Source organism: Haemorhous mexicanus, chromosome 4 (genome assembly GCF_027477595.1).
Source record: "Haemorhous mexicanus isolate bHaeMex1 chromosome 4, bHaeMex1.pri, whole genome shotgun sequence".
Taxonomy (NCBI): Eukaryota; Metazoa; Chordata; class Aves; order Passeriformes; family Fringillidae; genus Haemorhous; species Haemorhous mexicanus.
In genome coordinates this window covers 33,649,578-33,677,101 of record NC_082344.1, presented here as the reverse complement: position 1 = coordinate 33,677,101, position 27,524 = coordinate 33,649,578, and the positions used below count along the sequence as shown (strand labels likewise).

The 27,524-nt window shown below is 42.9% G+C and overlaps 1 protein-coding gene across 4 annotated transcripts; it reads left to right on the top strand.

Moving 5' to 3' along the window:
• Window positions 1–1,386: 1,386 nt before the first annotated feature.
• TMEM154 (transmembrane protein 154) lies at window positions 1,387–22,652 on the top strand. 4 transcript variants are annotated; one of them, XM_059844384.1, is made up of 6 exons: window positions 1,387–1,606; window positions 9,829–10,140; window positions 11,836–11,863; window positions 13,011–13,096; window positions 14,529–14,589; window positions 21,262–22,652. In XM_059844384.1, exons 1-6 carry the CDS (start codon window positions 1,477–1,479, stop codon window positions 21,656–21,658), a joined length of 1,014 nt encoding a protein of 337 aa, XP_059700367.1. In that variant the 5' UTR covers window positions 1,387–1,476; the 3' UTR covers window positions 21,659–22,652. The 4 variants fall into 4 exon arrangements, 3 of the variants coding, with proteins under 3 accessions (XP_059700367.1, XP_059700369.1, XP_059700368.1); XR_009486219.1 differs by lacking the exon at window positions 21,262–22,652 and adding an exon at window positions 18,344–20,836 and having other exon boundaries at window positions 1,392–1,606; window positions 13,011–13,103; XM_059844386.1 differs by lacking the exon at window positions 21,262–22,652 and adding an exon at window positions 18,344–20,836 and having other exon boundaries at window positions 1,396–1,606.
• The last annotated feature ends 4,872 nt before the right edge of the window (window positions 22,653–27,524 follow it).

Genomic DNA, 27,524 nt, shown 5'->3' with positions numbered 1-27,524 from the left:
CTATTTCTCAGCTACTCAAGCTAAACAACCTAAAACTGATGACCTATAAAAGCAACAGTGTGTTAAGAAAATTATTAGCTGGAGAAGCAGAGCAGCAATTGATCACTCCCCACCAATCTGAAGAGAAAGATTCACCAGCTTCAACAAATTTCAGAACTCAGCAAATTCTGACCAGAAATCAGATTTTGACAGACTGATGTCTAGGGGAAGTACTATGAAGCTCCTACACAGTCACCACTCAACCCTCTTTCCTTAGATTACTACTTGAAAATTTTTTGCAAGTATTTAAAGTGGTTCTTACCTGGGATACTCCAGAGTAAAATCTGAAGTGCAGACTCTCCTCAACTCAGAGAGATTAATTTTAGACCTAACACATATTTCTACCGTGGAACAACCCAATTCTGTGGTCCAACCACTCTCCCTGCTTGTGTACATGTATGGTTTAGATCCAAATCCAGAGCCCTGGCTAGGCCCACCCTATACAGCAAGATTGAAAATGTTTGGTTTAGTTTCTAAGTTCTCCATTGCTCTTGCCCACAGAGCACCATCCAACAGGAAATGTGTGGAAGCCCCTGGCCAGCTCTTGCATGTTTCTGAGTGTGTGGACAGTGATGGGGTGGTGGGAACAGAGGACAGGGCAGTGTTTGGGGGGGCAACAGCCAAGGTCTGCACACCCAGACAGAGACTGCCAAGGGGGAGCAAAAATAAAGAGGCATCAGAAAGGGAGAAAGGATTACCTTCCCCTGGCCACCTCACACAAACGTGGCACTGTGACCCCCATGCCAGGCCCTGCATCCTGGTGGGGACTGAAACCTTCTGTCCCCTGTCATCCGCAGCCATCATCACTCCGGTGTCTCAGCACTTTCTCACTAAGCCACCTGCTCATAACAAAAAAAGTATGTGGTTTCCTGCTTTTTCCTCTTCCTCTGCACGAAGCAGCCCAGAATACTCAGTTATAGGCTCCTAAGAGAGACAGCCATTCATCCCATTTGCTGAAGACTGCCCACTTGGGGGCTGCCTTTTGGGACTGTAAATGCATGCAGTCTCCCACCCCGATGTGGGGGAAATTACAGCTTAAAAACCAAGGCAGGAGGGGAGGCACTATTGAAATTTTCTTGCTTAATCACCCTGAAAAGTGACAAAAACCTTCCTGCTAACATACATGTATGAAGTTTGGTGTCTGATTTTTATTTGTATGATCTATGGCACTGTGTGTAGATGAAGATAGAAGGTAGTAAAGGAGTGAAAGGGAGAGGAAGAGAGCGGGAGCTCTCTCACCTACAGCATAAAGGTGTCTCAGCCAAGTGTGTGCCTGAAGAGCAACTTCTGGGTTTTTTTTTTCTTCTTTCTTTTGCAATCATTGCTCGCTTGACAGGCCCAGACGGAATTACATCACTTCCTAAAACCCATCAAAGAGAGTCCATCTCCTGAAGAAATGCAGCTCAGATGCTCCCCGGCAGGAAGCAGGAAATGTAGATGTTCGGGTGCAGCAGGCAGGCTGCCGGAGCGCCCCTCAGGTGGGAGCGCTGCCGGGGCAGCATGCGGAGCCCCGGGCTCGTCACCCTGCTCTCGGCCCTGGCGCTGGCTGCAGGAGCTGCCGGCACTGGTGAGTAAGAAAGCGCCTTTCGCCTTTCGCCTGCCGAGGTGGGACCGCGTGGCTTGCCTGCAGCAATGGGACCAAGTTGGAGGGCAACACCCTCCAAACTGAGCACAGGGAGGAGATCTGTGGGGACTTGCTCTCTGCTGCTTTTTGCTGTGTTTACCCTCTCTGTTTTCAGTTGCCTCTTTTTTTCAAAGCTTTGACTTTTTTTCCCCGTAGACCTATCCCCAAACAGCAGCAAACAAATCCTACAATTGCAAACCCTTCCTAAAATTTCAGGTGTGTAGAGAACCGGAGTTTCCATGTTGACCCATCAGGCATTTTGCTCCTAATTTTAGTTATTTTTTGAACTTTTTTAAACCCCATACCCATACCATCAGTATTTAATACCAAAGTTAAAGGCAAAGCACTGCTTCCATTCAAAAGGTGGCTGCCGATTTCCGCAGTCTCGGAGCACTGAAACTGGTTTAACAAAGGAACAGCCGGTTCCGGAGACAAATATTTTGAACTCTCAGCTGCAGAACAAAGTGACCAGAGCCATGGACTTAGGTTCTGACCCTCTGAAGAGAAGAACCATGAGTAGAAAAGCAGCCTGTGACAAAATGCTGAGGCACTGGGCTGTCGTTGCAGAGACTCTCGCCTGTTTGCAGGGGATATTGGTTCCACTGGCATTTTGGCAGCCAGCAGCTGAGCATGACAGGCAGCTCCTGTGGTGAAACCTTGCTGAGGTAGTGCTTGTAAGCCTTTTGGGGTCAAACAAATCCCTGCCAAAGAGCCTTGGTATAGACTACAAGTGTTTGCTGCCTCTGTGCCGCCGTAATGAGTGGGAGCTCTACAGAAAGCAGAGAAAGAATGGTCACTCTCAGATATCACTGGACTTCTCTTAATGTCCTAAAATGCACTGCTGGAATCGGTGTTTTGGTGTGAGTGCTTTTTCCCTGAAAAACAGTACTCTAAGCAGGGTGTAGAGCTGGGCTGCAGGCTCCTGGCGTGCTGCTGAGCTGCTTGCACTTAGGAGACTTGCTTAGCTCTACGAGCCAGCAAAGTGAGGTATAAAATGGTTTGGGTTTGGCTGTGTTACTACAGCACTGCTGCATTGCAGACACTTTAGGAAAATATGCTTCAAGCACTGAGTGTAGCTCAGAATCAAGACAGTCAGAGGAACAAAGATCCTGCCATGGGCAGAGCTAAACAGAGGTCCCAGGGAAATGGAGGAGTACAATGAAGGCATGAATGCAATGCAGAGTGATCAGGCTCCTGCTTCTCTAGCTCATGTGCAGGGTACTGAGAGCTTCTATTTCATCACCACATCCCCATGGGGCAGGGGGACATCTTAGCCCGGGGTCCCTCAGCTCGTGACTGGGTGCACTCTGCGCTTCTCTGCAATGGGCATTAGGGGCTGCAGGAAGCGCCAGACAGATGTCACACACCAGGTGTGTGACACTCCCCACTTCCTACCAGTAGGTCCACCTTTAAATTCTGGTTGATTTTGGAACAGTTCCTCTTTGGGAGTGAGTCAGTCCTGCCAGAGCCCTCCCCAAGCCCTGTGAGCTCTGACTCTACAGAGCCAATCCACAGTCCTAGGGGAAGGGGAGGAGACCATTCACCTTTGCTCCCCATACAAAGGCGGATTTTGCTTATTCAACCAGCCCCAAAATGTACCTGGGGGCTTACTCTGACTGTGGGTGGGACAGGGAAGTTGTGAACCTGAGCCTTGGGGGGGAAATTAAACTGGTGGGGGGGAAAGTTTATGTAGTGCTTATGTACCCCACAGGCACTGGTGGATCAGGAGCCCCTCTGCTGAGGGCAGCCTCTCAGGGAGATCCTTTGCTCTCACCCTTCCTTGCTCACAGATCAATAGGGCAGGACCTTTAAGGGAACTTTTTCACCTTCTGCCAGACACAGTCTTCACCTTTTAAGCGGTGTACTGTCTAGAGACCATTCAGAAAACAGGCAAACAGAGTATGATTAAATCTTGCAGCACAGACAGATTAAAGTCTTTATACATCCTGTTCCCATACCATGCCAGAACCTCGTAAAAGCCAGCCGTGCCATTCGGATTATGATTTATGGATGGTTTTCTCCCTGTGATGCTACAATCACTCTAATCCAGCAGCTCTGAGAGTATTCCTGAGGTCTCAGATCTGGGTGCTGGCCTTTTCCCAGCTCCATACTGAGGGGGCATTGGGGTTTGCACCAGTTCCCTTCCCCTTGCTTTAAAGCAATCAGGAAGCCCTACAGGTAACAGTGTAAGGCATCATCTCTACTGCAGGGGATGGTGCTCACTGCTCAGCCTTGCAGCAGCCCTGTAGACCTACCTAGCTCTGTGTGCTGACCCTAGTAACAAGCATTAAGACCCTTACTATAGCTTATAGGAACATGCTCTGACCCTTCATTCATTTCCCAGGCTAAGCCATCTCCCTCTGTGTTCAGTGAAACAGGTGGGAAATTGCAGCATAAGTGGCCTGACATGGGGAGCAAGAAAATGTGTGAGGGAGAGTAACAGTAAAACATGTAATATCACCTAGTGGAAGAGCTGGGGTGCTTGCAGGTAGTGATCTATTTTGTCTGTGTCTCTGTGCTACTGTTTTGAATTGTCATACAAAGAAACACTGCTATCAAAGATCCAGATATTCAGCAGCTTGTACCATGAGCGCAGGCAGTGACTCTCTCTTGGCAGAGAAGTGTCTTTTAGGCTGCCTCCCCTGCAAAGCCAGGTCTCTAATGGAGTAATAATTTTGACCTATTTCCCCACTGAGAATGGGCTTGAACCTATTACAATCACCTGTTAAAATTTTCTAGCAAAGCAAAGTAACAATGTGAGAAATGAGGATTTGCTATATTTTCTCTTTCCAAAGTGCAGTGCCCTAAAAAGCGGAAGAAAAATCCTTTCTACTGAACGCATCAACTCCTCCTTTGTATTTACTGCCATTCCTCCATTTTAGCCACACACACAAACACTCACTGTTTTATTCAACTGCTTCAGGGACATTTCAGAAAATCTCTCATTTACATCAGCAAGACTGTATAATAATTTTCAGTCATTGACACCAGTCTCTTTTCCCTCAAGAGATTTTATGATAGCTGGAAAGCCTCTGGAGCTTTTGAATCTTTAATTTCAGTGTCCTCCTGAGAGCAAGAAGCACTGAGAGATTTGCATCACAGCGAGGTCGCAGGAGTATCACAGATGCAGAGCTAGGAGGCCATCAGATTAAGTAGAAGAAACTAAAGGCATAAATTGGTCTGGAAAGCCTGTAGTACTTGGGGTGAGCAATGAGACTACAGGTTCACAGTTTGACTCTAACATGTGTGACTGAATTTGCAACACTGCCTGTTAATGCAGCACTTCAGCTGGATAGAAATACAGTGAGGAAAAGCAGTTTCCATCTTGTATAAATGAGCTTAAACAGTTGTTTCCTCTTTCAGGTTATACCTAGATAACGCTTTCTAAGCACCTCGTTTTAATAGGATCTTGTCTGCAGATTAGCCATCCTGAAATGCTTGAAATGCTTGTGCTCCCTCATCAGAAGAGTGTACGCTCCCAACAGCTAGCCTGCAGGCTGTTAAGGATTCCTCTTCTAGCCAGACTGACAGGCAAGACCTGCCACAACAGGCAGCTGGGCAAGCCCTGGCCAAGGCAAGGATCAGCCCTTCTTACATCAACCTGAAATGCAGAGGGATGAACAGTGCAGGGATGAGCCAAGCAATACACCAGAGGATCGTACAGACTATGTGGAGTGGTATGACTACACCACCAATAGAATGTGTGCATGGAGCAGAGTGAGATAGGATATGGTAACTTTTTTCCAGCTTTATAGCCTTTTCTTGTTCTGTCACCTTCCCGTGAGCCTTCCTTTCACTGCTTTTTTATAGCTTATGGGAAAGTTTGGAGATATAAAAATTTTCCTTTCAGGCTAATAAGCCTAGCTATCCCACTGACACAGCTCTTGCTTTTTCTCTAGCCCATTGCTTTTTCTTCTGTCAGTAGTCACTCTGGTGTAATTTGAAAAATTCCCTTGAGAGAACCCAGTCCTTGAGTCTGACGGCAAGGCAGCAGAGAGACTGATGGTTCTACAACAAAACTGAATGTGCTGACTGCCAGCTGTTTTCCTTTGCTATTTTCCTTTGCCTCACATCCAAGTGAATTCAGAAACCTGTTTGCCCGCTTACTTCATCAGGAAGCCCATATCAACACCTCTGAGTGCTGCAGCACAGAGGTAGAAATGCTGCAACAACAGACATGTTGTTTGTTTGATTGAGACATAATTTTTTGGACTCCAATCTGTAAAACTGCTTGGTATATTTGATTACCTCTGTCTCCCACGAAAAGCATATTTGGGAGCACCTCCAAAACTCAAGCAAAGTGATCCAAGCATATTTTTAAAGTAAAAAATGTTGAGTAATACCTTATGACATAGTATCTGCAGACAGGGCCATAGCTTTTTCATTATTTGTAAGAACTGTTAATATTGAACCTTTTTTGAGATGCTGCTAGTGCTTGCTCAAGTATTTTGGTCCCTTGAGCTCTAGATTCTCTAACACCTCAAAAGTGGAACCCTGAGAACTTTCTGACTTCCAGCTCCAGCTTCTTTTTTTCCAGTTCCAGCTGTGCCCACCTTCCCCTCAGGGTTGATTGCAGCTGCATGCCAGCCCCTCTCCCTTCTGCTCTTGAAAGCATGGAAAGTGGTGATACAGGCTGGGCTGAAGCTGTGGTGTCTTCCCATCCTCTTAAGACAGGAAGAAGTCACCAACATTCATGCCCCAGGTGGTCCAGACAAAGGTGAAGCCCATGTGGCTGTTGTATGAGCATTTGCTCCTTGGACAAGATGTGCAGAGGGATGAGTATATGGATGCTGGAATGTAGTCAACAGCATGAGGCTGAGCTCAATAAGAGAAAGGGCACAGGCTTTGCAAAGTCAAGGAGATATCTAAATGGTCACATGTGACTTGCTCTTTGTTACGCTCCACTGGCTTGCTTTTCCATCCTGAATGTCATGCTCTATTGTTGTAAGATTCCCATTTGCAGGGAGCTAGTAGATGTCTGCAAGATGAAACCACAGCTGACAAGACAGTTCATGGGATGAATTATCACTGTAAATCTGGCATGGAGAAAATGTTTGAACAGCACTTCACAAAACCTCCAACTTTCAGATGTTCTTCTGCCCTGCTCCAAACCTCGTAATGCCCAACTTTAATCCAGCCCACCAAACAGCCAGCCAGGCCAGCTGCAGCACAGCCCACTTGCTATTTTGAGCACTTTAAATTGAAACACTATGGCAAACAGCAACTTGAGGTGTTGAGGTCAGCCACCTGGGTCTCACTGGGCGGGTGGCTGTGGCAGGCGCTACAGCTGCACCGGCAGGTCTGAGCCCGACTGTCCCCGCCGGACTGGAGGCACAGATCCTTCCCTGATGCAACCCAGGTGCAGGTTGTGCTTTCCTACTGTGTAAAAAGGGTGATGTGTGGGTGGCCTGAGAGTGAGAGCAACTGCTGGGTGACAGGTGAGGCATCCCTTGAGGCTGAGCTCTGCTCCTCAGAGGTGACAGGGGAGCGGGATGTGTTGAGGCAGCAGGTAAAATGCAGGAAATAAGAGCAATATCCTTGCAAGAACATTGTGCAATTGGCTGCCCTTCTGCTGAAAGATGTACTTAATCTGCTCAGAGAAAAGATCTCTGTAAGAGGAAATGGTGTTCCAAGAGAGATGCTGTTTTGTCCCTGGAATTATGCAAAGTGAAAAAAATACATGGCAGCAAGGTCACCCCCTGTGATTTGCCATTTTCTTTGTCTAGAGACTAGGAGAGGTAATTCTATTTCACTCAGAGACAAATGATTTGAAGTCTGCTTCATAGTTCAAAACCAGGCAAAGTGGCAGAGATACTGGAAAAATCTCTCTCAGAAATCAAGCACAGCATACTCTGCAGCTGAAAGTTTATCACTGCAGTTAATGAGGTGTGACTGTTTGATTTGCTCTAAAGCCACACCATGCTTTAGACATTTGAAAAATCCATTTTAGCTCTACGAATAAATGAAAAGCAAGGTATTTTCTCCACACCCTTTCCCTATTTTAAGCAACAGGCTTGTCCCTCTCAATATATCAGATGTGGCAGGCAATGGGTTTCAAGGGCAATGGCTAGAGGAGGAAAACGAAGCAAGGTCATGGAAGAGGTTCAGTGAGGCAGCAGCGGGCCATCAGCTCTGCCTGTGGCACAGTCCATCACGCCACAGCCTGCAGCACAGACATCTCTCGTGCTGCCTCACAGCTCTACACAGCAGCAATTGAAATGGACAGGCTGCAGGCACTGGGAGCTACAAACTACCTTGGGGAGGAAAAGCCAAATGGCTCATAGGGGAGAGGAGCTCTCCCTCCTGTCCTCTGCGATAAGATTAAGGACAGGCAGCAGATCACGGGAAGGGGTGGAGCAGCACACACCTAAGGGGGTGGTTACCTGCAAGGGAGGTAGAGATAGGGTTTTGCTCTTGACTGATATACTAAATACAGAAGAGACAGAGACTATTGATACAAAGTGCTTTGCCACAGAAGAGCTATCATTCTCATTGTCCTATTGTGCTGCAGGAGTCTGGTGACCTTCACAGTATTACATTAAGTATTCAAATTCCTTCCTAGTTTTTAGGAAAGGATGAAACAATCAGATGCCTGTGTGCTATGTGCAGCATAAAAATCTAGATGAAACACTGCTGTCATCCTCAAATAATTTTATTCATCTGAAATTTGGTTTCCTTGAATACAGTCTCATGAAATACTCATCTTTGAGACAAATCTGGTGGGAGATGCTGCAGAGCGGATTAAGCAAGAGATAGCGCTCTAATCCCAGTTTTTCTCTCTCACTTGGCATCCCTGGGAAGGACGGCATCCCTGTCCTTCTGATTCCTCATTTGTAAAATGGAGATGATAACTGCTCATCTCTCAGGGCCATTATGAAGATTAATGTGTTTACAAAAGCATTTAAAATGCTAAGTACTTTTGGTTCCAGTCCTGTGAGATTGGAAATGCCGGCACTGAGGTGCTGAAAACCTTAAGCTCTTGCTAACTCTTGTGGAAACTCTGGCTGCCCAGCACTTTACAAGAACAAGGAGAAACATATAATTGCAAAAGTCAAAAATTCCATCCTGCTTTATTGTATAAAATGAGATGTGCACCATGCTGGCATTGTATCTGAAGGGGCAGATAACACCAAAAAACCCATCATTTCATTTCATTTCATGCCAAGAAAATTCTTGAAGGCTTTTCTGCTGTAATTTAGATAAAGGCTGATTCTTGCACCTTTGGCTACAACAGGATTTTTGGCATCATTTGTATAGAATACAGTATCAGCCCAGAATTTGCTGTACTTCTTTAAAGCTTCTAAACTCTGTGACAGTCAATACTCTTATGTAAACACACAAAAAGGCACTTGTTTCACTATTACTGACACAGCCAATTTTAGCCACTTTTCTTGCGAAACGCATGATAATTGAAACCAGAACTGAGATCAAAGTACAAAACCCCCAGCTTAGCACTCATGGGGAATATCCAGCACTGATGCTTTGCCACACACTCCTTCAGCCAGCCTGTAGAATCAGTCAGAGGAACAGTCCATTGGACCTGTATGCAGCGAGGTCCCCATGTTACTACCACCTCTTCTAGTCCACACAGATGGGGAAGTTGGCAGCTTTTGCATCCTTTAGACTTCCTTTCACCAAGTCTGTTTTTCACAGTGAGCCAAATGTAAGAAATTTGAGAAAGGTGCAGAAACAGGGAGATGAGTGAACCAAAGGAACTGGTGAACAAGGGATAATGGTCTCCCTGAAGGCAGTCCCTAACTCCTTGGGTAAGGGGAGGGACATATGTGCCAAGACTGAGAAGCAAAACAGGCTGGTGTGGTTTACTGAGAAGCAGAATAATTTCTCATGCCAGCAAGACCGGATGCCAACCTGCAGCAAAAGAAGTCTATTTGTGCAAGGCAGCTGTGTGCAGGCAGATGACACATGCTGACGTGTCCCAGGAAAAGTCAGCTGAAGAACGTGGTCATGACTGGTAAGATTTTGTGATAAAGTTGAGATCTAATTTTACATCCAATGCCCAAGACTTCTAATCTGTGTGTGTGGGGCATCTGTTGGGTTTTTTTAATGCATCAAATGGGAAGTAAATACTAAAGTTGTACACTGTGGCTCACTGATAATACTAATGAGACTCTTAAAATGTTAAGCTATCCCCATATATTTGACAGACCCTGGAAATGATGGATCAGGAGATGGATCGATGATATTACCCACTTTCACAGCAACACATCTTCCTGCTACGGCTCCTTCGACCGTGGATGACCATGAGCCAGTACTTGTAACTGCAAGCACTACTGAAAGCAGCTTTGACACACAGAGTTCTCCAAGTACTGAACTGAATGCTGTGAATGATGAGGAGAGCCTAGAAGCAGAAGAACAGTCTATCTTGATATATGTTGTCCCTGTGGCACTGCTGGTCCTGCTGGTTTTGTTGATCACATTTTTTGTAATGCATCATAAAAGGAAAAAGTCCAAGCAAGGTAAATTTGTCTTCTTGTGCATCAAAAGACTGTTTCTAGGATGTGTTCAACATTAACAGAGCATTAAGGGGTGGGGTGCCACATTTAGGGTGCCTTTCTCTGACTGTAGCTGTATGTTTGACAAGTAAGAGAGGGATCCTCCCCAGACAGCAGTACCTGGTCACACACCTCTCCTTGGGCAGGAGCTACTTCTGCTTCTTGGCACCTCCTGCTCATGCTGCCAACCCATGGGTGCCCTGGCACCAATCTCTGGCTCCTGGAAATGCTGAGAATGCTCAGGGATATAACTGTGGCTGCAAATGCTTGTTCTGTCTTTATGCTCAATAACTTTAGGCAAGGTGAAATTAATGCTTCTATTGCTCTTAGTGCCCACAATGTAAAGCTGCTTGGAGCTTCAATAAAATAAGAACAAGAAAAATCATTATAAGGAACAATTTTAAGGAATCCTGATTGCATAGGGTGGAGGCTGCTATGAAGACATCACAGCAAATGAGCTAGGTCAGACTGCCTGGGTGCTGCAGTAGGGTGAGCAATGCTTCAGGGAGGTGCTGTGATCTGTTAACAAAGGAATTGGTAACTTGGAGTGTCAAATCACAGGAGAAGAAAATGAGGTGTCATAATAAACCACATAGTTGGTAAGTGAAATTCTGAGATGGTCATGCCAGTGTATCTACATAATCAGAGTGCAGCTGTCAGCTCATTAGCCTGCAGACAGTGCAACACATTCAACACAGATTTAAAGTCAAGTTTTCAGTGTATTTTTAGGTTGTATTTGCCCAATCACTGGGTTTCCCTCTAACAAACTATGCATTTGCAACCAGGCACCCAGTTGCCTCCGTGTTTCTGGATGATTGAAATGCAGGTACACTCTTCAGAGGGTTAGGAAATGTGGTACCTTTCAGGAACACAATCTTAGGATCTCATGCCCTGTGCCAGCCTAGGATTTTGAGCCCTCAAGGATGGGGCAGATGGCTCTGTGGTTCTGGGGTGGCTCTGCAGTCTGGGAATGTTCTGGAACAACTGGTAGGTATCACCTGTTGGCAACAATGAATTAAAAATAAGAATGATTTAAGACAGGTTTTTCAGTCACTTGATTCCTGGAGGTGAAGATATTTATCAGAATTATGTCTGTGACACCATATCCCCCCTCCATTTTTACTGTGTCCTGGAGTCATAAGTATATTGGATCCCTTTTTGACATCTGGCTAGTTCAGCTTCATTTGCCTGAGATCTAATCTGCCATGCAGTCCAACTCCCTTCTCCCCATGAGCAGCTCCCAGAGTCTCCAGACAGAGCTGAATTGCCCAAGTGTAATCTGTAGCAAAATGTCCCAATGCTTCTAGTAAACAATTTTTTTGCAGAAGTGGTTTCTTTTCAGGACACCATTTCCCTCAGCACATCTGTTTTGCTGAAGGAAGTGTGCATCTGCCCTGCCCTGCCCACTGCAACACCAACACTGGGCTTCCTCCCACCGTGGCTGAGCTAATAATGAGATGCTTTTAGATTCAAAAGAATGGCTTCCTCTGAAAATTGCAAACAGGATGTTTGCAAAAAGATGTTTTGTCTTTCATCTGCAATTTAGTTTTTATGCCTTTTGAAAATGCAACCTGTTTTACTTGCACGCAGTCTGGACCCTGTGAATACAATGGGTAAATATCATGCAGAACTATGAACACCAACTTTCTTCTTTTCCAGATGAGCTGGGAAGTGAAAATGTAAAAAGGTAAATTTTATTAATATAATTACTTTTAAAAAATTTCTTTTATTCTAACCTTTGTCTCCTTCACTGCCTCTTCTAATTTAGCTGTACACTAAACACCATTGCTTTTTTCCATCAATTGAACCAGCAATCTGAGCAGGTGGATAAAGGGTGACCAGTATGTGGCTGAAGTGTAAGACTAGAGCAGGAGAACAAGAGTTAGTGGTGGCTGAGGCAAGGGCTGCCCCACAGACACCCACAGCCCTCAGATCTCACTGAGCCTGCTCTTAACCACCACAAGTGGTACAAGGTGCCCCATGAGCAAAGGGGATCAGTTCCCAGGCTCATCACAGGTTTTTGCTATTCAGAACAAGCTCTGTGTCTTGCTCCCCTGTTTTTCAAGTTTATCTTCTTACTCAGAGGTGAGGCAGAAAGACTTGCCTGGCTGCCACAGGAGCAATGCTTTAGATGCTTAGAAAACAAGACAAGAAGTTGTGTGGCTCTTATCAGAGCCATAATTTTTATTGTTGCCTTTTATTGACCTCCATCTTGCTAATTAATGCTGAAAGTTCACAAATTGGCTCTATGAGGAAAATAAATGTTTTTTTTTTCTGAAAACATATTTTCTATCATATGACTACAGGAATGATAAGCAAAAGGAAGCTAAGCAGAGGCATTTAAATAAACACAACTCTCATGACCTTTCCTTTTGAAGTCACTGCAAATGTCAGTCACAGTTATGATGAAACTTTAGGCCTTCAGCTTTCAGCACTGGAGAAATGGCACTTCTGTCACGTGTTTCAGGAGGGCTGGGACAAACTATCTTATTTTTTTTTTAGTTTTCTATTTACAGCAGGGACAGTTTTCAAGAAGCTGCAATGATCCTGTGCTCTGGCATGTCTCTGGCTGCACTGAGTCCTTCTGTGTTAAGTCTCAGCTGGCCCCACCTCTGCCCAGTGCTGGCATCTCAGAGCCGCTCCCTCGCATCTGTTTGTGGCCCCTTGGTTCACAACCACTGGGCTGACATCTCCTCAGATTACTGGGCTAGGATGGCTTTCCAGAGTGAATGTGTGTGTCTGGAATTATAGACAGTCATACAAAATCACTACATTGTAAGTTGTTTGAATTAAACTCTTTGTGTAACACTTTTTTCCCCCTCTCTTCTCTCAAGTCCTATTTTTGAAGAAGACACACCCTCTGTTATGGAGATAGAAATGGAAGAGCTTGATAAATGGATGAACAGCATGAACAGAAATGGTACACGGTAACCCCTCTACTCCATCCTCCCTCTCTTGCCTGCTGACATAGATCCCATGCATAGGAAATCAGTGGAAGGTGTTTTGTATGCATATCACTGCTTTCCCTATAACATTTTTAGTTATGCTCTTGACTCCCTCCTACTAAAATAACTGAACAAATGTCAGGGGTAGATTTTTTCAGAGGAGTATTTTAGTTTGTGTGGGAGTTTATTTTTAATATGTGATAGAATCTCATAAGTGTTTTCAGTTTCCAGTAGACATTTCTATTAAACACACTTAGAGCTGTGAATGTTATTTATATTCTTAAATACACATTTTAATACTAAATACTAGCTTCTCTGAAGAATCTAGTCCTTTCAGTCTCCAGAATTTCTACACTCTTGTGTTCCACACTGAGGTGTTTGAGAAGAAATATGCATTTGTTCATAGTTCATACCACCATTTATTTAAAACTGCTGCCAGGAGCCTATGAATACACTCTTCCCCTCCCTTCAAGGCTATCAGCACATGGAGCAATTAGAACATATAGGAACTACCACCAGCAGCATCTTCAGCTGCCTTCTCATTTACTTATGTGTACCTTGCATTTCCCCCCCCATTTTTCTCCCAGGTGAATTCCCCAGTCAAAATCTCTAAGGGGTCTGCATTGTCCTTCTAGGGTCTCCTCAAAAAATGCAGGTCTTCAGTAAGCCATGAGTTAACCAAGGCCTGATTTTGAACCATGAACAGCTTTTCACTGGCTAGGAAATGCTGAAACACTGATATTTTTTTCATTCCTGGTCCCTTGCCTTCTATCCAAATGGTTCATTTGCCTGACCTACTAGGCATGCTTTGTTTTTTCAGGACATAAAGCTCTTTGGAGCATTTCTTTGCATTAGCACAGTGCTCCACATGATGGGGTTTTGACCTTCACAGTCTGAAAGCTTTTATAGAAAACATGTGCTAAGTGGCAGTAGTGAAAGAGAGGCATTAACTGCACTACATGGGAAAAAAGTGGTGTAAAATATATTTTAAAATTTTGTGGAGAGAAAGAAGCAAGTATTTTACATATATTCGTGTGTGTGTGTTAGTGTTCCCTAAACTCCAGCCCCAAATTCCCAGCTGGACTATAAAGCATAGGTTCAACTGTCAGCAGTGGAAGATTAACAAACAACTTTCCTTGTGGCAGTGTGTGGGAGACAGTGCTCAAAAGTAGCTCATATGTATAGGTGTACATAAAGAACTGGAACATATAAAATAAATAAATTGTGGCAACACCTATCAAAGGGAAGGAGGAGTAAGATTCATGCTCTGGGGACCCTGCAGATAAAAGGGTGCAGAGTGCATCTGCAGGTCTGTATTCTAGAGTGACTGCATGATAAAAGTTCATGCATTTTTGAAATAAATGTAGAACAACTGCCAGAGCAGAGTATCTATTCTTCCTTTTCCAGGTGACTGTGAATGCTTACCTACTGTAAGAGAAGAAGAAAAAGAATCAATCGCCAACCCAAGGTACTTTCATTCATTCTATTATTTGAAGAAATAAGGACAGTGCAACTCTAAAATTTTGGGTTTTGTATGTAATTATAGAAATATTCTTTGGTCTATTGAAGTTTTAAAATTTTTATATATAGAAACTTTGACTTCAACTTAAACTGAAGGCTTGACAGTGTTATTTCTAAACAGGTCTCTTCCTGTAAACTGCACTGCTAAATAATCTTACAGTTGTAAAGTGGTGCAAGACAGACAACCAGATGGCACAGATGGAGTTTCACTCACTGATCAGACTTTAATCACAGTTTCCCAAGGTGTTAATACAAGCATTCAGCATAGCTTCCTTGGCACCCTTCAGCAAAGGCACCCAGTTCCCCTCTGCCACCTGCTGCCTATAGGTTCTTGGGAATCACTGCCAGATGTTTTGGCTGGAGCTGTGACCTGACAGACAGGGACTCGTCTGACTCCAAGGAAAAAAATGAGAATGAGAAACACCAAGGATCTTTCCGGTGCCCCCTTGCAGCACTCTCCCTGAGCTGGCACTAGTTGATAGTCCAAGCAGAGATCCCAGTGGGATGCAAAATCACGATCCTGACAGTTTGTAAACTTAAAATCTTTCTGGTCACTTTCCTCAGAATTTTGGCCAGAACTCTTAAACCCCTCACAATTTCCCTAATTAAAAATTCTGGTTCTTGTTTCAAGAGGCTGTACATTGCCCTTGCCTGCACCCTTGTGTTGCAGCTGCATTTTGAGGAGTGGGCAAAGCAGCTTCTCTGTGCCAGGTTATGATAACAAACAAGCCATCCTGTGTGCCAAGAAATCCCTGGTGCAGTGGAAGCAGTGATGCAATCAGACAAGGCCAGGAGCAGGGAGAGGACCTAGGTCTTCTGCTTCCCATGGCATCAGATAATTCCACTGACCATGCCTGCCTGGCATAATTGCACCTTCTGCAGTAGACTGTCATAATATTTCAATCCTCTTTTCTGAATTTCCTTGCTCAGGAGTGAAATAGGGATGTTAAATCACCACTGCTGCAGAGTTTGCAGCTCAGTTCCTCCAAAGTTACAGTCTCAGAGGTACCTTTGGAGGGGGCTTGTCCACTACAACCACTTGTATATAAAAGGTTTCTTTTTACACCTATTGCAAGTGAAATCAGTGTTGTTGTTTTAGTTCAGTTTTGTTTGAAAAAAAAAAAAAATACTTAGATCCTAGATTCCAGATGCAAGCAAGCACATTAATTTTATCCTTAGCAACTGGAAAAGATCCTGGATTTGTTAGCCATCTGGATCTTCCCTTCCTGCTGCTGAGTGATAACTCAGAGGGGGGAAAATTGTTAAGGGGAGGCAGCTGCACAGCAGTTCTCTAAAAGCAGATTTGCTGAGCGTACCACTGACTATAGCAGGGAATACAGCACAAAGGATGCTTCAGCCATAGGCTAACACTGGCAGAAGTCATACTGTAAAAGGCACAATACCACCCTTAGCATCAAGTTTACTTTCCAAATTGTTAACAATTCATTTTAAGGGGGAAAAAACCCCATCAGGGCCTACCAGCTTGAGCTGACATTTTACCATCCTTGCTAAAGGAGTGGTTTTGTATTGGATTTGCATTAACCTCAGCAGAAAAAGGGGGTTTTGCTCCTGGCTATCAAAAGGCATCTTTGAGCTACACCCTACCTCAAGCTCCCCACCTGTAAAACAGTTATTTTAGAACACTACAGTGAGGCTTAAGCCTTGATATAAAAAAGCAACCCTGTTCAGATAAGTATGCTCCAGTCAGAGCAAAGGCACACACATTATTTAAGCAAATTTTCTTCTGAATGCTATCCTAGAATCAGACTAAATTAGAGAAATTTATGCCTGTAAATTGTAGAAAGGCAAACAAATGCAAATAAAAATAGGAGATTTATCTCTAAAACTTTCTGAGCTTCTCAGACAAGGGATATTAGTTGAATACAAAGGGCAAGAATATTAGATTCAATTTCAGATTCTGAAAGACTACATTGTTTAGGAAAAATTCTTCTAAAATTAGGGTAATTTATATTTTAGATTTTATTGATATTTCAGTATGGGAAATATCTCAGGCCACACTGAACAGAGATGGTGTTTTCTTGCTTCACAAAGATGCTGAGGAGGAGGTTATCAAGACTCAAATGTCTTGAACTATGAATGATTTTGATATAATTTTGAAAACATATGAGACAAAACATTTAAATAATGACACTTTGACATTTTCAGAATGAAGGCTGTTCCAAAACTACTCTTCAAAGTGAATTTTTAGTATAAAAATTTTTGAAAGTTTGACGAGCAGAACTGTGTGGCGGTAAAGTGTTGAGTGTTTCCCTTACCCCAAGGCTACTTATTCAAATTTCATTTCACAATAAATTTAGAAATACACTTCATTGCAATTTGAAAAGATATCTGAAGTGATGGGATTTATGGGAAAAAAACAAAAAAATCCTGTTTATTTGCAATTGAACCTTATCAGTCCAAGATCTGCTGCTTTTCTCAACCAAATTCTTAGATGATTAAATAATATCAGAGAGAGAATTACATACAGATAAACAGATGTTTTCAGCAGCTCTTTTGAGCAGGGAAAGTGAAAGTGGAAGAATAAGAAATAAAACAAAACAAAGCTATAATTATGGCAAAATTTGTACTCATGAGCATCAAGGCTGCACATTTGTGCAAAGGAGGTAAGAAATGACAACCTGGGCTCCCTGATAGGTGGAGGTCACCTCCCCTGGCCTTGTAGGCTGAGTTACAAACATATGTATATACACATTTTCGAAATTTATATGCACTGTTCACAATATATATATTTTAATCAAAACCTCTTGCATTTGAAAGCTACTGCTAGAAACCTGATTGTACCTGAGCTCAGAATTGCAACCCCCCTCCCCACTCCCAGCTGCCTGGGGCCAGGGCTCCCCTCCTGTGCATGCAGGAGGGAGCAGACAGTGTGTGCAGGGACAGCAGGCAAGGCCTGATGATCTGTGGGGCACAAGGGGGTAGAGACCAATCTCTGCTCCAGGGACCTTTACTGTTCCAGAAAAATAAGTGCAGCCTGTCTCCTTCACAGCAAGGGTCATGGTAGGGGGGGGGAGTACAAGCAATCCCCCTGTGCTTATATCACCTGAGAGGTTTGGTTTGTCTTGGGTGCTGCTGGGCACCCTTCTTGTCTTTCTGTCTGAAAAAGGATGACTCCTTCCTATGGAGAAATGTTTTGAGTGGATGGTAGATCAGAACAGAAAGAAGAAGTGCATTCCCAGGATGTGCCTCAGTTTGGCAAGAGACTTAAGAAAACATGTAAGATATTAAGATTATGAGTGGCCCTTTTAACTTCAGAGGTGGTTTAAAACCCTGCTGTTATCCCTGCTGACTGAATTCAAAACAGACAATATATCACATTTTTTAGCATTGGCATGAGCTACACATTATTAAGAGAGTGCTAGGGAGCAAGTCACTTGGGCAGAAACCATTGGGACAAAGAGAAAATGCACCTGCTGTGAGGTCAGCTGTAATCCAAAAATTCCAAAGTTATCCTCAGCTGAGGAAAGAGAGCCAGCAGCAGGAGAAAGGCTGTGCTGGGCACCCATGAACCATCAGACAGGAGCTGCCAGCAACAGTCCATCCATTACATGAGTGACAGATTTATTTTCTGGTAACACCTTCTCATGAACTCTAGAGATACTCTTGCATGTTATTTCCTGCTGAGACAACTAACCCAAGAGCGTGACACTGGTGTTTTTTTCTTTTCCACATGTACACAGTGATGGTGAATCATGAAGTCCTCAGGACAGCAAAGAACTAGCTAAAGGGATGCAGCACACAAGTTCGTCATCCCCCAGATATTGGAAGAACTGAATTTAAATATAATTCATCTCAAAAGGCCAGAGAAGCAAATGCTTTTGTTGTCTTCTGCTTCATATGGTTTTCAGAAAGGAAACATCACCAAGGGAAGAGAAGAAAAGAAAAAGAAGTGGAAAAAAGAAAAGAAAAAAAGGAAAGCACTCTAGCAAGATTAATGACTCATTTAAATTCTTTTTGCAATGAGATTCACCCCAAATCAAGAGAAACTCCCTTTTTACCCCTGCTGAAAGTTCTCAAAGTAGTCCATATTTCTGTGTGGTTCTGCAGTTGTGTATTGTGCAGCACTTAGAACCAATTCTGTTCCAGGTTTGGTGGGTTTCTTTGTTTTGGTTCGGTGTTGTGGGTGTTTGTTTCAGTGTCCGTAATGCTGCTCTGCCCTGGTTTGGTGGATGTGAAGCTCATGCCTATGCAATGTTTATTTCTCAATTTGCTTTTTCTGGACAGTGCACTGATTTGCACAGGACTGCTGTTGGGGGGGTACCAGGCTAGGACTGACAGACCAGCTCTGAGGACAGACAGCAGCTGAAAAGCCTCTCAAAGGAATAGCCTGAAGTGACTGCAGCCCAGCCAGGGCACAGACTCTGTAGAGTGCTTTTTGGTTTTCAAATTAAAGGCCCTGTAGAAGTTACAAGTATTATTTTGAGACTGCCTTTCAGTTTGTTATCTCCACAGAAGGGCGCCCTGGGCTAGCTCTCCCCGTGTAACTCTTCTCCCTGCCCAGGGCTGTCCTCTAACCACCTACTTCAGGAATATTCAACTTAAAAACTTTTCTTTTTTTTTTTTTTTTAAATGAGTGAGGTTGAAAAATGGAACAATTAAGTATTCACATTAAATACAGATTTAGATAAGCATGTGTTTTGCATAACTACTTGGCCAAGGTTTTCAGATACAGGAGGTTTTCTGCTGCTTCTGTTTTTAAATACTGAGCCTGCAATATCTTAAAGACAAGGACTTCTAAGTGTGCCTGGTCACTTTTAGTTACAATGAAAAAAAAATCAGACTCCTGGCTTACCTCAGGGTGGGAATATGAATGTTGTAATTGTGTCTATTGATTTTAGATAGCATGTCTCTTAGGGATGTGGCTTAAATATGTAACACACATAAAAAATTGATCCTCGTCTGGGCAAAGTTTCTCTTGCCTTATTTAAAATTGCAGTTTCATATCCTACCATATCTTATATCCTACCTATCCTCATATTCTATTGAAATATATAATGCCTTCCTACTCAATACATGTTTAATATGATCAGGGTTCTTTTGCCTGCAAATAATTCACTAATAAGTTACCATGCACAGCTTGATTAAAAAGAGAAAACAAATGCCCCTGTGATGGTATCTAAGTATCACTAACAGTTGACAAATACAGAGGATGGTTCAGCTTTGCGAATAATTAAAGACATGTCAAAATACAGAAGGAAAAAAATGCATAGAGGTAAGGATACTCATTCATTATTGAATTTGAATTGATTAGTAATTTCCTCAAAGAATAAAACTTTTTCCCTGTTTGGATGATTTTTAACTTTGAAAGAAGTGTTTTAAGTTCATCTTTCACAACTTTTTTTAAACATTTCCACTATTTCCTGACAGTAAACCCATCATGTAGAATATTGGTTTAAAAGAATGCTGTCACAAGGGGAAGAAAAAGTGAAAGATTGAAATTTAGGATTTTTTTTAAAATTGAACTAGATATTTTCCAGTAGCAGTTTTGTTAGCTACTTCTTTCCAACAGACAAAAATGTTTTGCTTAGGTGTCTTACAATTTGCAAAGCAGTAACCTGAAGATGCCCAAAACAGAGAGACTGGGCTTTTTTTAATGGTACAAGATAAAAGGCTATATTTTAAGACCAGCTGTGTGGTTGGAGGGCAGCCAGTGGGACCCAGCAGTTCACAACAGCAGTGACTCCCACCACACCATGCTCTAGTCCACACAGCTCTGTGTCCAACAGCTGCTGCCTTCTCCCTGAAGTACAGCTGGACACGAAGAATAGGAGTCCTTGCCTTTTTTTTTTTTTTTTTTTTTCTTCTTCTTTTGAAAATGAACCAACTCCCAAAGGTGACGTTGTATCATTGTATGGCTTAACTCAGTTCTGGTACACTGATGACCCATTTGATATTAGTGCAATGCACCAACTCGGTTTGCTGTGGTACTTGCAAAGGGCCTGTGTTGTGGATGTTGATGGTTTGGGGTTAATGTTAATTCTACATGGTCCTTCTCCCAGACAAAAGGCTGTAGAGTTACAAATAAGTTTCTCAGAGATTAAGTTTCACTTATATATTTTATTTTTCAAGTTTACCTTGAAAGAATGTATTTTCTGTAAACTTATGCCACTAAGCATTTATTCTTATTCCAGAGTTCATTACTGATCAATCTCTATATAAAGCTTTAAAATCAATTTTGTCCTGAACTAATGTCTAGTTTAGAGGTTTATAATTATTCATGTCACTTACCCTCTCTAAATTCTGGCATGCTAGAGAATTTATTCGCCTCTTCAGGAACTTTTCTTGGCATTTAAAAATGCAAAACAATGCTTTGGGCACTCCCTTGGCCAATTCTGACACAAATTTTCTCTATCTGCTGGTTTTTAAAAGCGCAAACTTAATATATGCTGTGTTACTATTGAAAAATGTGCCATTCCATCACATCTCACCTGTCATTAGGTCCTGTCCTCCTTGTGTGAAACAGACCGAGGGTGAAGTAATTTGCATTTCAGCATAGTTATGGATATTTCCAATAGATTCCCTCAGGACTAGACAAATTCTATTTTTAGTATTTCTCTTTTTCCTGAACATTTATACATCACTTTTATTCTTTCCCTAGCCCTAAACTATGGAGGGGATCCCTCACCCATCTGCACTGCTCCGTGCCACCCCACTGGTCTCTCTCTTGGATCACAACTTTCACACGGAGGTCTGCATTTACCACAGCCACTGTCCAACACCTGCTCTCTCACTTACAGCCCAGCCTTTCTGTGGACACCAGGTTCAGGGGTGCAGCTGCACCACGGGCACTGCTTTGGCCCCTCTCCTCCCTCACCCCATTTGGTATTCCCCTCTCCTGCTCGCCCGTGTGCCCCTTGCTCTCCCGTTTGTTTTATACTTCTCATCATGTTTCCTTTTGCACAGTTTTGCCTCAGTATTTTAATTTTGTGGGTGGATTGAATTACAGGGGATTTAGGCCATTTCATGCCTACATTAATACAGCCAAAACATTATAATATTCCAATTCACGAGTATTAACTGTACACCTTCCATTGATGAACCTTCATTCTTCCTAAATCATTCACACAGTCAGGTCCTCTAACCCACAAAATAAAAAGGAGAGCAACCAAACAGCAGATAAGATAGCAGCAAACTCCCAAAATTATTTTATCACCATGCACTACAGAGTATTTAAGGCTCTATGGTAATATCCTCATTGTTAGCCTGATCTGAGCCAACCCATCTCACCACCACCCTGCAACATCTACCAGTAACTGATAAGTTATCATCCCTCAGCAGAAAATGAGAAAGAGCACAGAAACAGGAAGTTTCTCCCACTACGTACTGTTCAAAAATGTTTCACAAATGTGATGATCCCAAAGGAACTGCTACCACTTCTTCCATTTTCTTCAATAATTTCAGCGGTTATCCAGCACTTCAAGACAATTTGACATCTCATTTACAGAGTGAGGCCTTTTTGTCCTGCAGAAAAGCTACAGATCTAAAGGAGGATTTGTCTGAGAAATACATAAGTAATAAGAAAGGTAATTAAAAACCAACACCTCTCCTAGATGTGCTAAAAATCAGTACCTTAACAAAATAGAAATTATTCCTCCATAAAGTTACAAACATAAGGTTGCTGATATTACCAGCAGCTAATTAATTCAATAAGAGTCCTGCACTTGTAAAGCACACAGCCCTAACATTAACCTCAGCAAAAAGGAACATTCTTTTAGTTTCCAGATAATCATAAGTTATAGATTCATAGGTAACTCTTGGCCTGAGATTAAAAAAAAACTTTTTTTTTTGTAATTCTAAACTCATTGGGGGACCCTGAATCAAACTTTTGTTACCTTTCTGATGTGAGACTGCTGTATATTCAACTGTTTTATTAAATAGCTGTTTCAAATAAATTTTTAATGTAAATATTTGAAAGACACAATATTACTTAAATGTATATAAGAGTTTGAGATTTTAAACAGCTTGTTCTAATAAAGTTTTTTGTGTCTACAGGTTCTGTTTTTTCCATAGTCCTGCTAATCCACTCAAGTCTATGGATGCTAATTACTTGTAATTGATGCCACAACTACTCAGGCCTGAGAAGATGTGCACAGTTGTATATGGTACATAGATATCTTACTCTCTCTCTCTAAAATTCAGGCAAAGGAATAAAAAAAGAGCTGTTTTATATTTTATTATATTCTTGTTGGGATATTTCAGATTGTTTATATCAATAGATCAATTCAGACTCCAGAGAAAGTAGTGAATTACTCCCATCATTTGTCCTTGGGTGACTGTTGTCATCTTTCTTTAATGATCAATCATTTCTCAGGTTATTTCCGTTAAAACACTCAAATGGGAGTCTCCAAGTTGATAGACCTGCTAAAGTAATTTTCAGTGGATTTAAAGGAAAAGGAAGAAAAAGATTAAAAAGAGACATGTATTTCCAACTAGAGGATTAGAAAATATTAATAAAGCATTACTTTCATCTATTTTTGCAACAGACAATTCTATTAGAGAGGTGTTAAATGGCCGGGGAGTATCCAGAAAGCTTGAGACAGTGTTTATTCTATTTAATGATCTTAATGTTCAAACAATCTCAGTACAAGAGCATCACAGCAACGAGCAGGCAGAAACCAGTCACCTCTTTCTCCCTCTCTCTCTTTGCTAGACAGCACATCAGCAAGGCACTAGTCTAAGGTACAGCCTTAGAAATCTGCATTTTGGGGCAATGCTTGTCTAGTTCTCAAGGGAGGTGCACAAGAGGACTTGACCACGAAGTCCCAGAAAGTGTTGTGACACCTGAGGGTGTAACACAGTTACTCTCCTGTCCCCAGGCACTCGCTCTTGCCGCACTCTGCCCCTCCTAGAACCATCATGCTGATCCCCAGCCCAGGGGCTCCTCAAATGTGCACTAAAAGAAGGCTGGAAGAGGTCCTGGGAGACCTGGCTTAGCAGGGGGTTTGAGGGGAGAGCAAAGGACACATCCTGCACCAACATTATCAGCCACAAATGTGGTAATGCATCCCAAGCACTTACTCTCTGTTTTGGCTTTAAGAATGGTTAAAGTTGTACTTTCTGTGAATATCAGTGTCAAGAAAATAGTAGCAGCATGGTCTGACACCACAGCACCGGCTGCAGACTCCCATTCCTTTCCAATGAGGTTGCTCCAGGTCTGATTTCGTCCTGAATCAGTTCTCTGGCCTCATTTTGAGCGGGATCTCACAAGTCCAGTGAACTACTATAAACAGGTGAATTATGCACCAAAGCAGCGTCTTTCCAGACAGTGGCTGGTATCTCGCCCAGTTCTCAGAAGAGGAGCTATTTTGGGCACCCGGCTCTCAGTAAAGGAGCATTTTTGGTTTGCTGGGGTCTCTCCCAGCCGCTCAGGGCACCCACTTTGCTCTGCCTAGATGCATCGAGCTCCAGTCCGAAACGCTGCGGTGACTGCCACCCCCAGGAGGCAGTCCTGCCCTGCAGCTGCAGAAATGCATCTCCTGCACGGAACCCTGACTCCTCTTACCGGCAGAAGGAGCCGGGGGCTGGGGCAGTTTGCCCTGGCGGCGGTGCCTGCAGCACAGGGACAGGAGAGGGGGGTGTTCCTCCCCCACTGGATCACCCGCTTTGCTCCCCTCTTTGGCCCGGGCTCGGAGCAGCCGAGAGGAGCAAAGGGGAGCCCCACTCTTTGAGGGGAGCAGCGCTGCCATTCTCCCCGGGGCTCGCTGCCGCTGTGCGGCTGCTGCAAGGGCGATCAGCCCGGGGATGAGGCTGCTCAGTGCCACAGCCGGAGAAAAACTTCCCACCAGGGGGTCGCCCACAGACCAGATGTACGTGGGAAGATGTGGTTTTGACTCCCACAGCACGTGAGGGCCGGGTAATCTTCAGCCTGACCTTTTCTGCCTGACTAGTCATGCAGACCAGCCCAAACTATACAAGAATATTCTTGGGAAAGCATTGAAAATTATACACGCAGTTTGTATTTTGACCATTTTCCTCAGGCAGGACTTCTTCCCAGTACAGACTGCAAGGCTGGGCCTGATTCTTTAACTGCAGCACTTATTTTCTGAATACATTAACTTAAATAATTCCTAATAAGATTTTGTAGCAAAACCAGGGCAATTTAAGAAAGAACAAAAAGAAACAAACCTTTTGCTGCCTGTAATAAATACAAGCATTTTCTTTGGGAAAAATAAATACTTCTTAACCACTAGGCTGTGTGGTGTTTGTATAGGAAGTTAGAGCAGAACAATCACAGAGCAACTTCCGTGAGCAGGTTTATTTCAAAAGTCTTGTTCTTTCAGTCACTATAGAGGCCTATCAAAGGTCTGTCTTTATTGAGAGGGAAAATAGGACTCGTGGAATACTTAAGTGGAAATCCTTCGGAAGGTGGCTCCTCCAGAGTTTGGATGACAATGTGACAGGGGTAGAATAGCATTGTACAGTTGCTACAGGGGTAGAATAGCAATGGTATAGGTGCCATGAGCTTCCCTGCCTGGGGAGCTGTGACCATAGAGTATGCAGATAAAAGGGGTAATGAAGGAGAAATAATTAAGTGGATGTATAATAAGGAGTTTATAACCCTAGAGGAAAACCAAGGATTTGTACAGCCATGCATTTGGCTTATTCACAGAAGAGATTTATTTTTAGAAAACATATGAACAATGAAAGGCCTCTTTGCTGAAATTAAAATACTAAGGTTAACTATACTGCTAACACTTAATTTAACCATAGATAATTCTTTACAGTTTTCAGTTTTGTGAACAGCTCTGTAGGACAACTTGAAAATATAAGAGCAGAACTTGTCCACTCATAAAAGGCCATAGTCTAAAAAGGCCAGATCCTTATGTTACCTCACTTGAGCCAAATCACTGAACTGAAAGCACAAACCAGAAGGAGGCATGAATCGAAGTATTATCCTTGTGCATTCCAGGAGCACAGGAAGAGCTGAGGTCTGGGGGAGGACTCGAACGTCCAGGCAGGCAGCACAATAACTAGCTCCTCTCTGTTTTATTTATTTATGCACAGAGTGTATCTATTCCTTGAACACAAGATTAGTCACAGGATTCTCAAGTTATTACTATTTATGGATATACATGTTAGCATAAATTACTACCAGCCCCAAACTCCTCCCTCAGTTTTTGATGAAGAGTTATTTATCTATTAATAATTAGGTTTAATGCTCCCATATACTAGACTTCAGAACTTGTTTACACCGCTTCATGCCAAAGCTTCAAATGTATTAAAGGGGAAGTTCATTATTTTTGATTTATAATTATATATGACAAGAGAGATCTTAGACAAGAGTAGAAGAGAGCGGGAAATTATCTACTCATCCTCTGTTTATGCAACTACTACAAAGAGGCATGTGATGGCTTTGGCCTCAATCCAGCTACCATTCATCTCTATAGAACTCTTTCTATGACTATCATACAAGAATCATGGAGCCCTTTGTTATCTTCTACTACCTCAGGTAGCCATTGCTCTCAGTCTACAGAGATCCCAAGATGGTGCTTCAGGGTAAATGAGCTACCAAGTGACAGAACAAAACTTCTTGTTGATATATGGCATTATTGTTCTCCTGAAAATAAATTTGCCTGTAGCCTTGGTGATTCATTTTCCTCCCATCTCCATGTCATTAACTATCAACTGGGAAAGTCAACTACACTAGTGCAGCTCTGGGAAACCTAAGCCAAAAAAAAAAACCAAAAACCCAAACCAAAAAAAAACCTATAAAAAAACCCCAAATAAACCAAAACTTGTTTAAAACCAGTGACACTTGACAATTCAATCATGCCAGCTCTGGAGCCAGTTTGTTCCCTGATGCAACTCCTGAGCCCCAAGCAGGGGTGCATCAGCAGCAGCCACCTTGCCCCCTCCTCATACCCAGGCAGGCTGGTCCAAGGGCTCACCAGCCCAGGGGGCTTTGGCAAATGCCTCCACACCCCAGTCAGTCCCAGACTCCCCCAAGCTCCAACCCTACAGCACTATGGCAAATACGACTTGACAAGCAAGCCTTGGCACAGTCCCTGCCCGGCTCACTGCATCCCATCTCTGCCTGCCCCCATTCATTAAACCTCACAAAGGCACAGAGCAGTGAGGAGTTTGTCCCCACAGGAGACACACTGGTCAGACATCTCCAGTTTTATTATTAGGGTCTTTCCCACATTACACTGGAGAGCTGATTCAAAGTAGTTTGTAATTTTATAGTCTTCAGCTCTTTGCCCCGCCCAGTATCTTTGTGTTTTTTCCTCCTCTCAGTCTACTAAAAATGCCATGTACAAAAGCCTAATGGTTTCTTCCTCTCTTCTAGAAATCCTTTTTAGAGTTTTGACCTCATCCACACACATAAGCATTTTATTCCCAGTAGCTGGTAATCTCATTACCCTTGTCTTACTTTGGACCACAAATTTATGGTTTTGTTTGCTGTTTTCTTGCATGCAATTCTGTGCCTTATTTATTTACCTGATGTTTCTCTGCCTGCTGTCTTAACACAGTCCTTGATCTTAGACAGACATGGCCTGCATCTTTTTTGCTTCAAAAAAAATCACTTCCCCTAGTGATTTTCCAGCAATAAACCTCTAACCTCTTTCAGAGTAATATGAAAATACATATATATTTTTTTTATTTTCAGTCTGCGTATTCTTGCATTTGTGCATATAAAATATTTTGCACTTGAATATAAAGCTGAAATTAAAAATAATAAAACAAATTAATTGCTTGCATACTCCCATCCATTCTAAACTACGTTTATAGAATTTATTCCATTACTACATGAGCATATCACTCGCTGGCTCCTAACCCGGCTGCCTTATAAATATAACAAAGCTTTCCTCCTGGCATAATTTGCTGCTCTGTTTTTCTTCCCCTTTCACCTCACTCTGC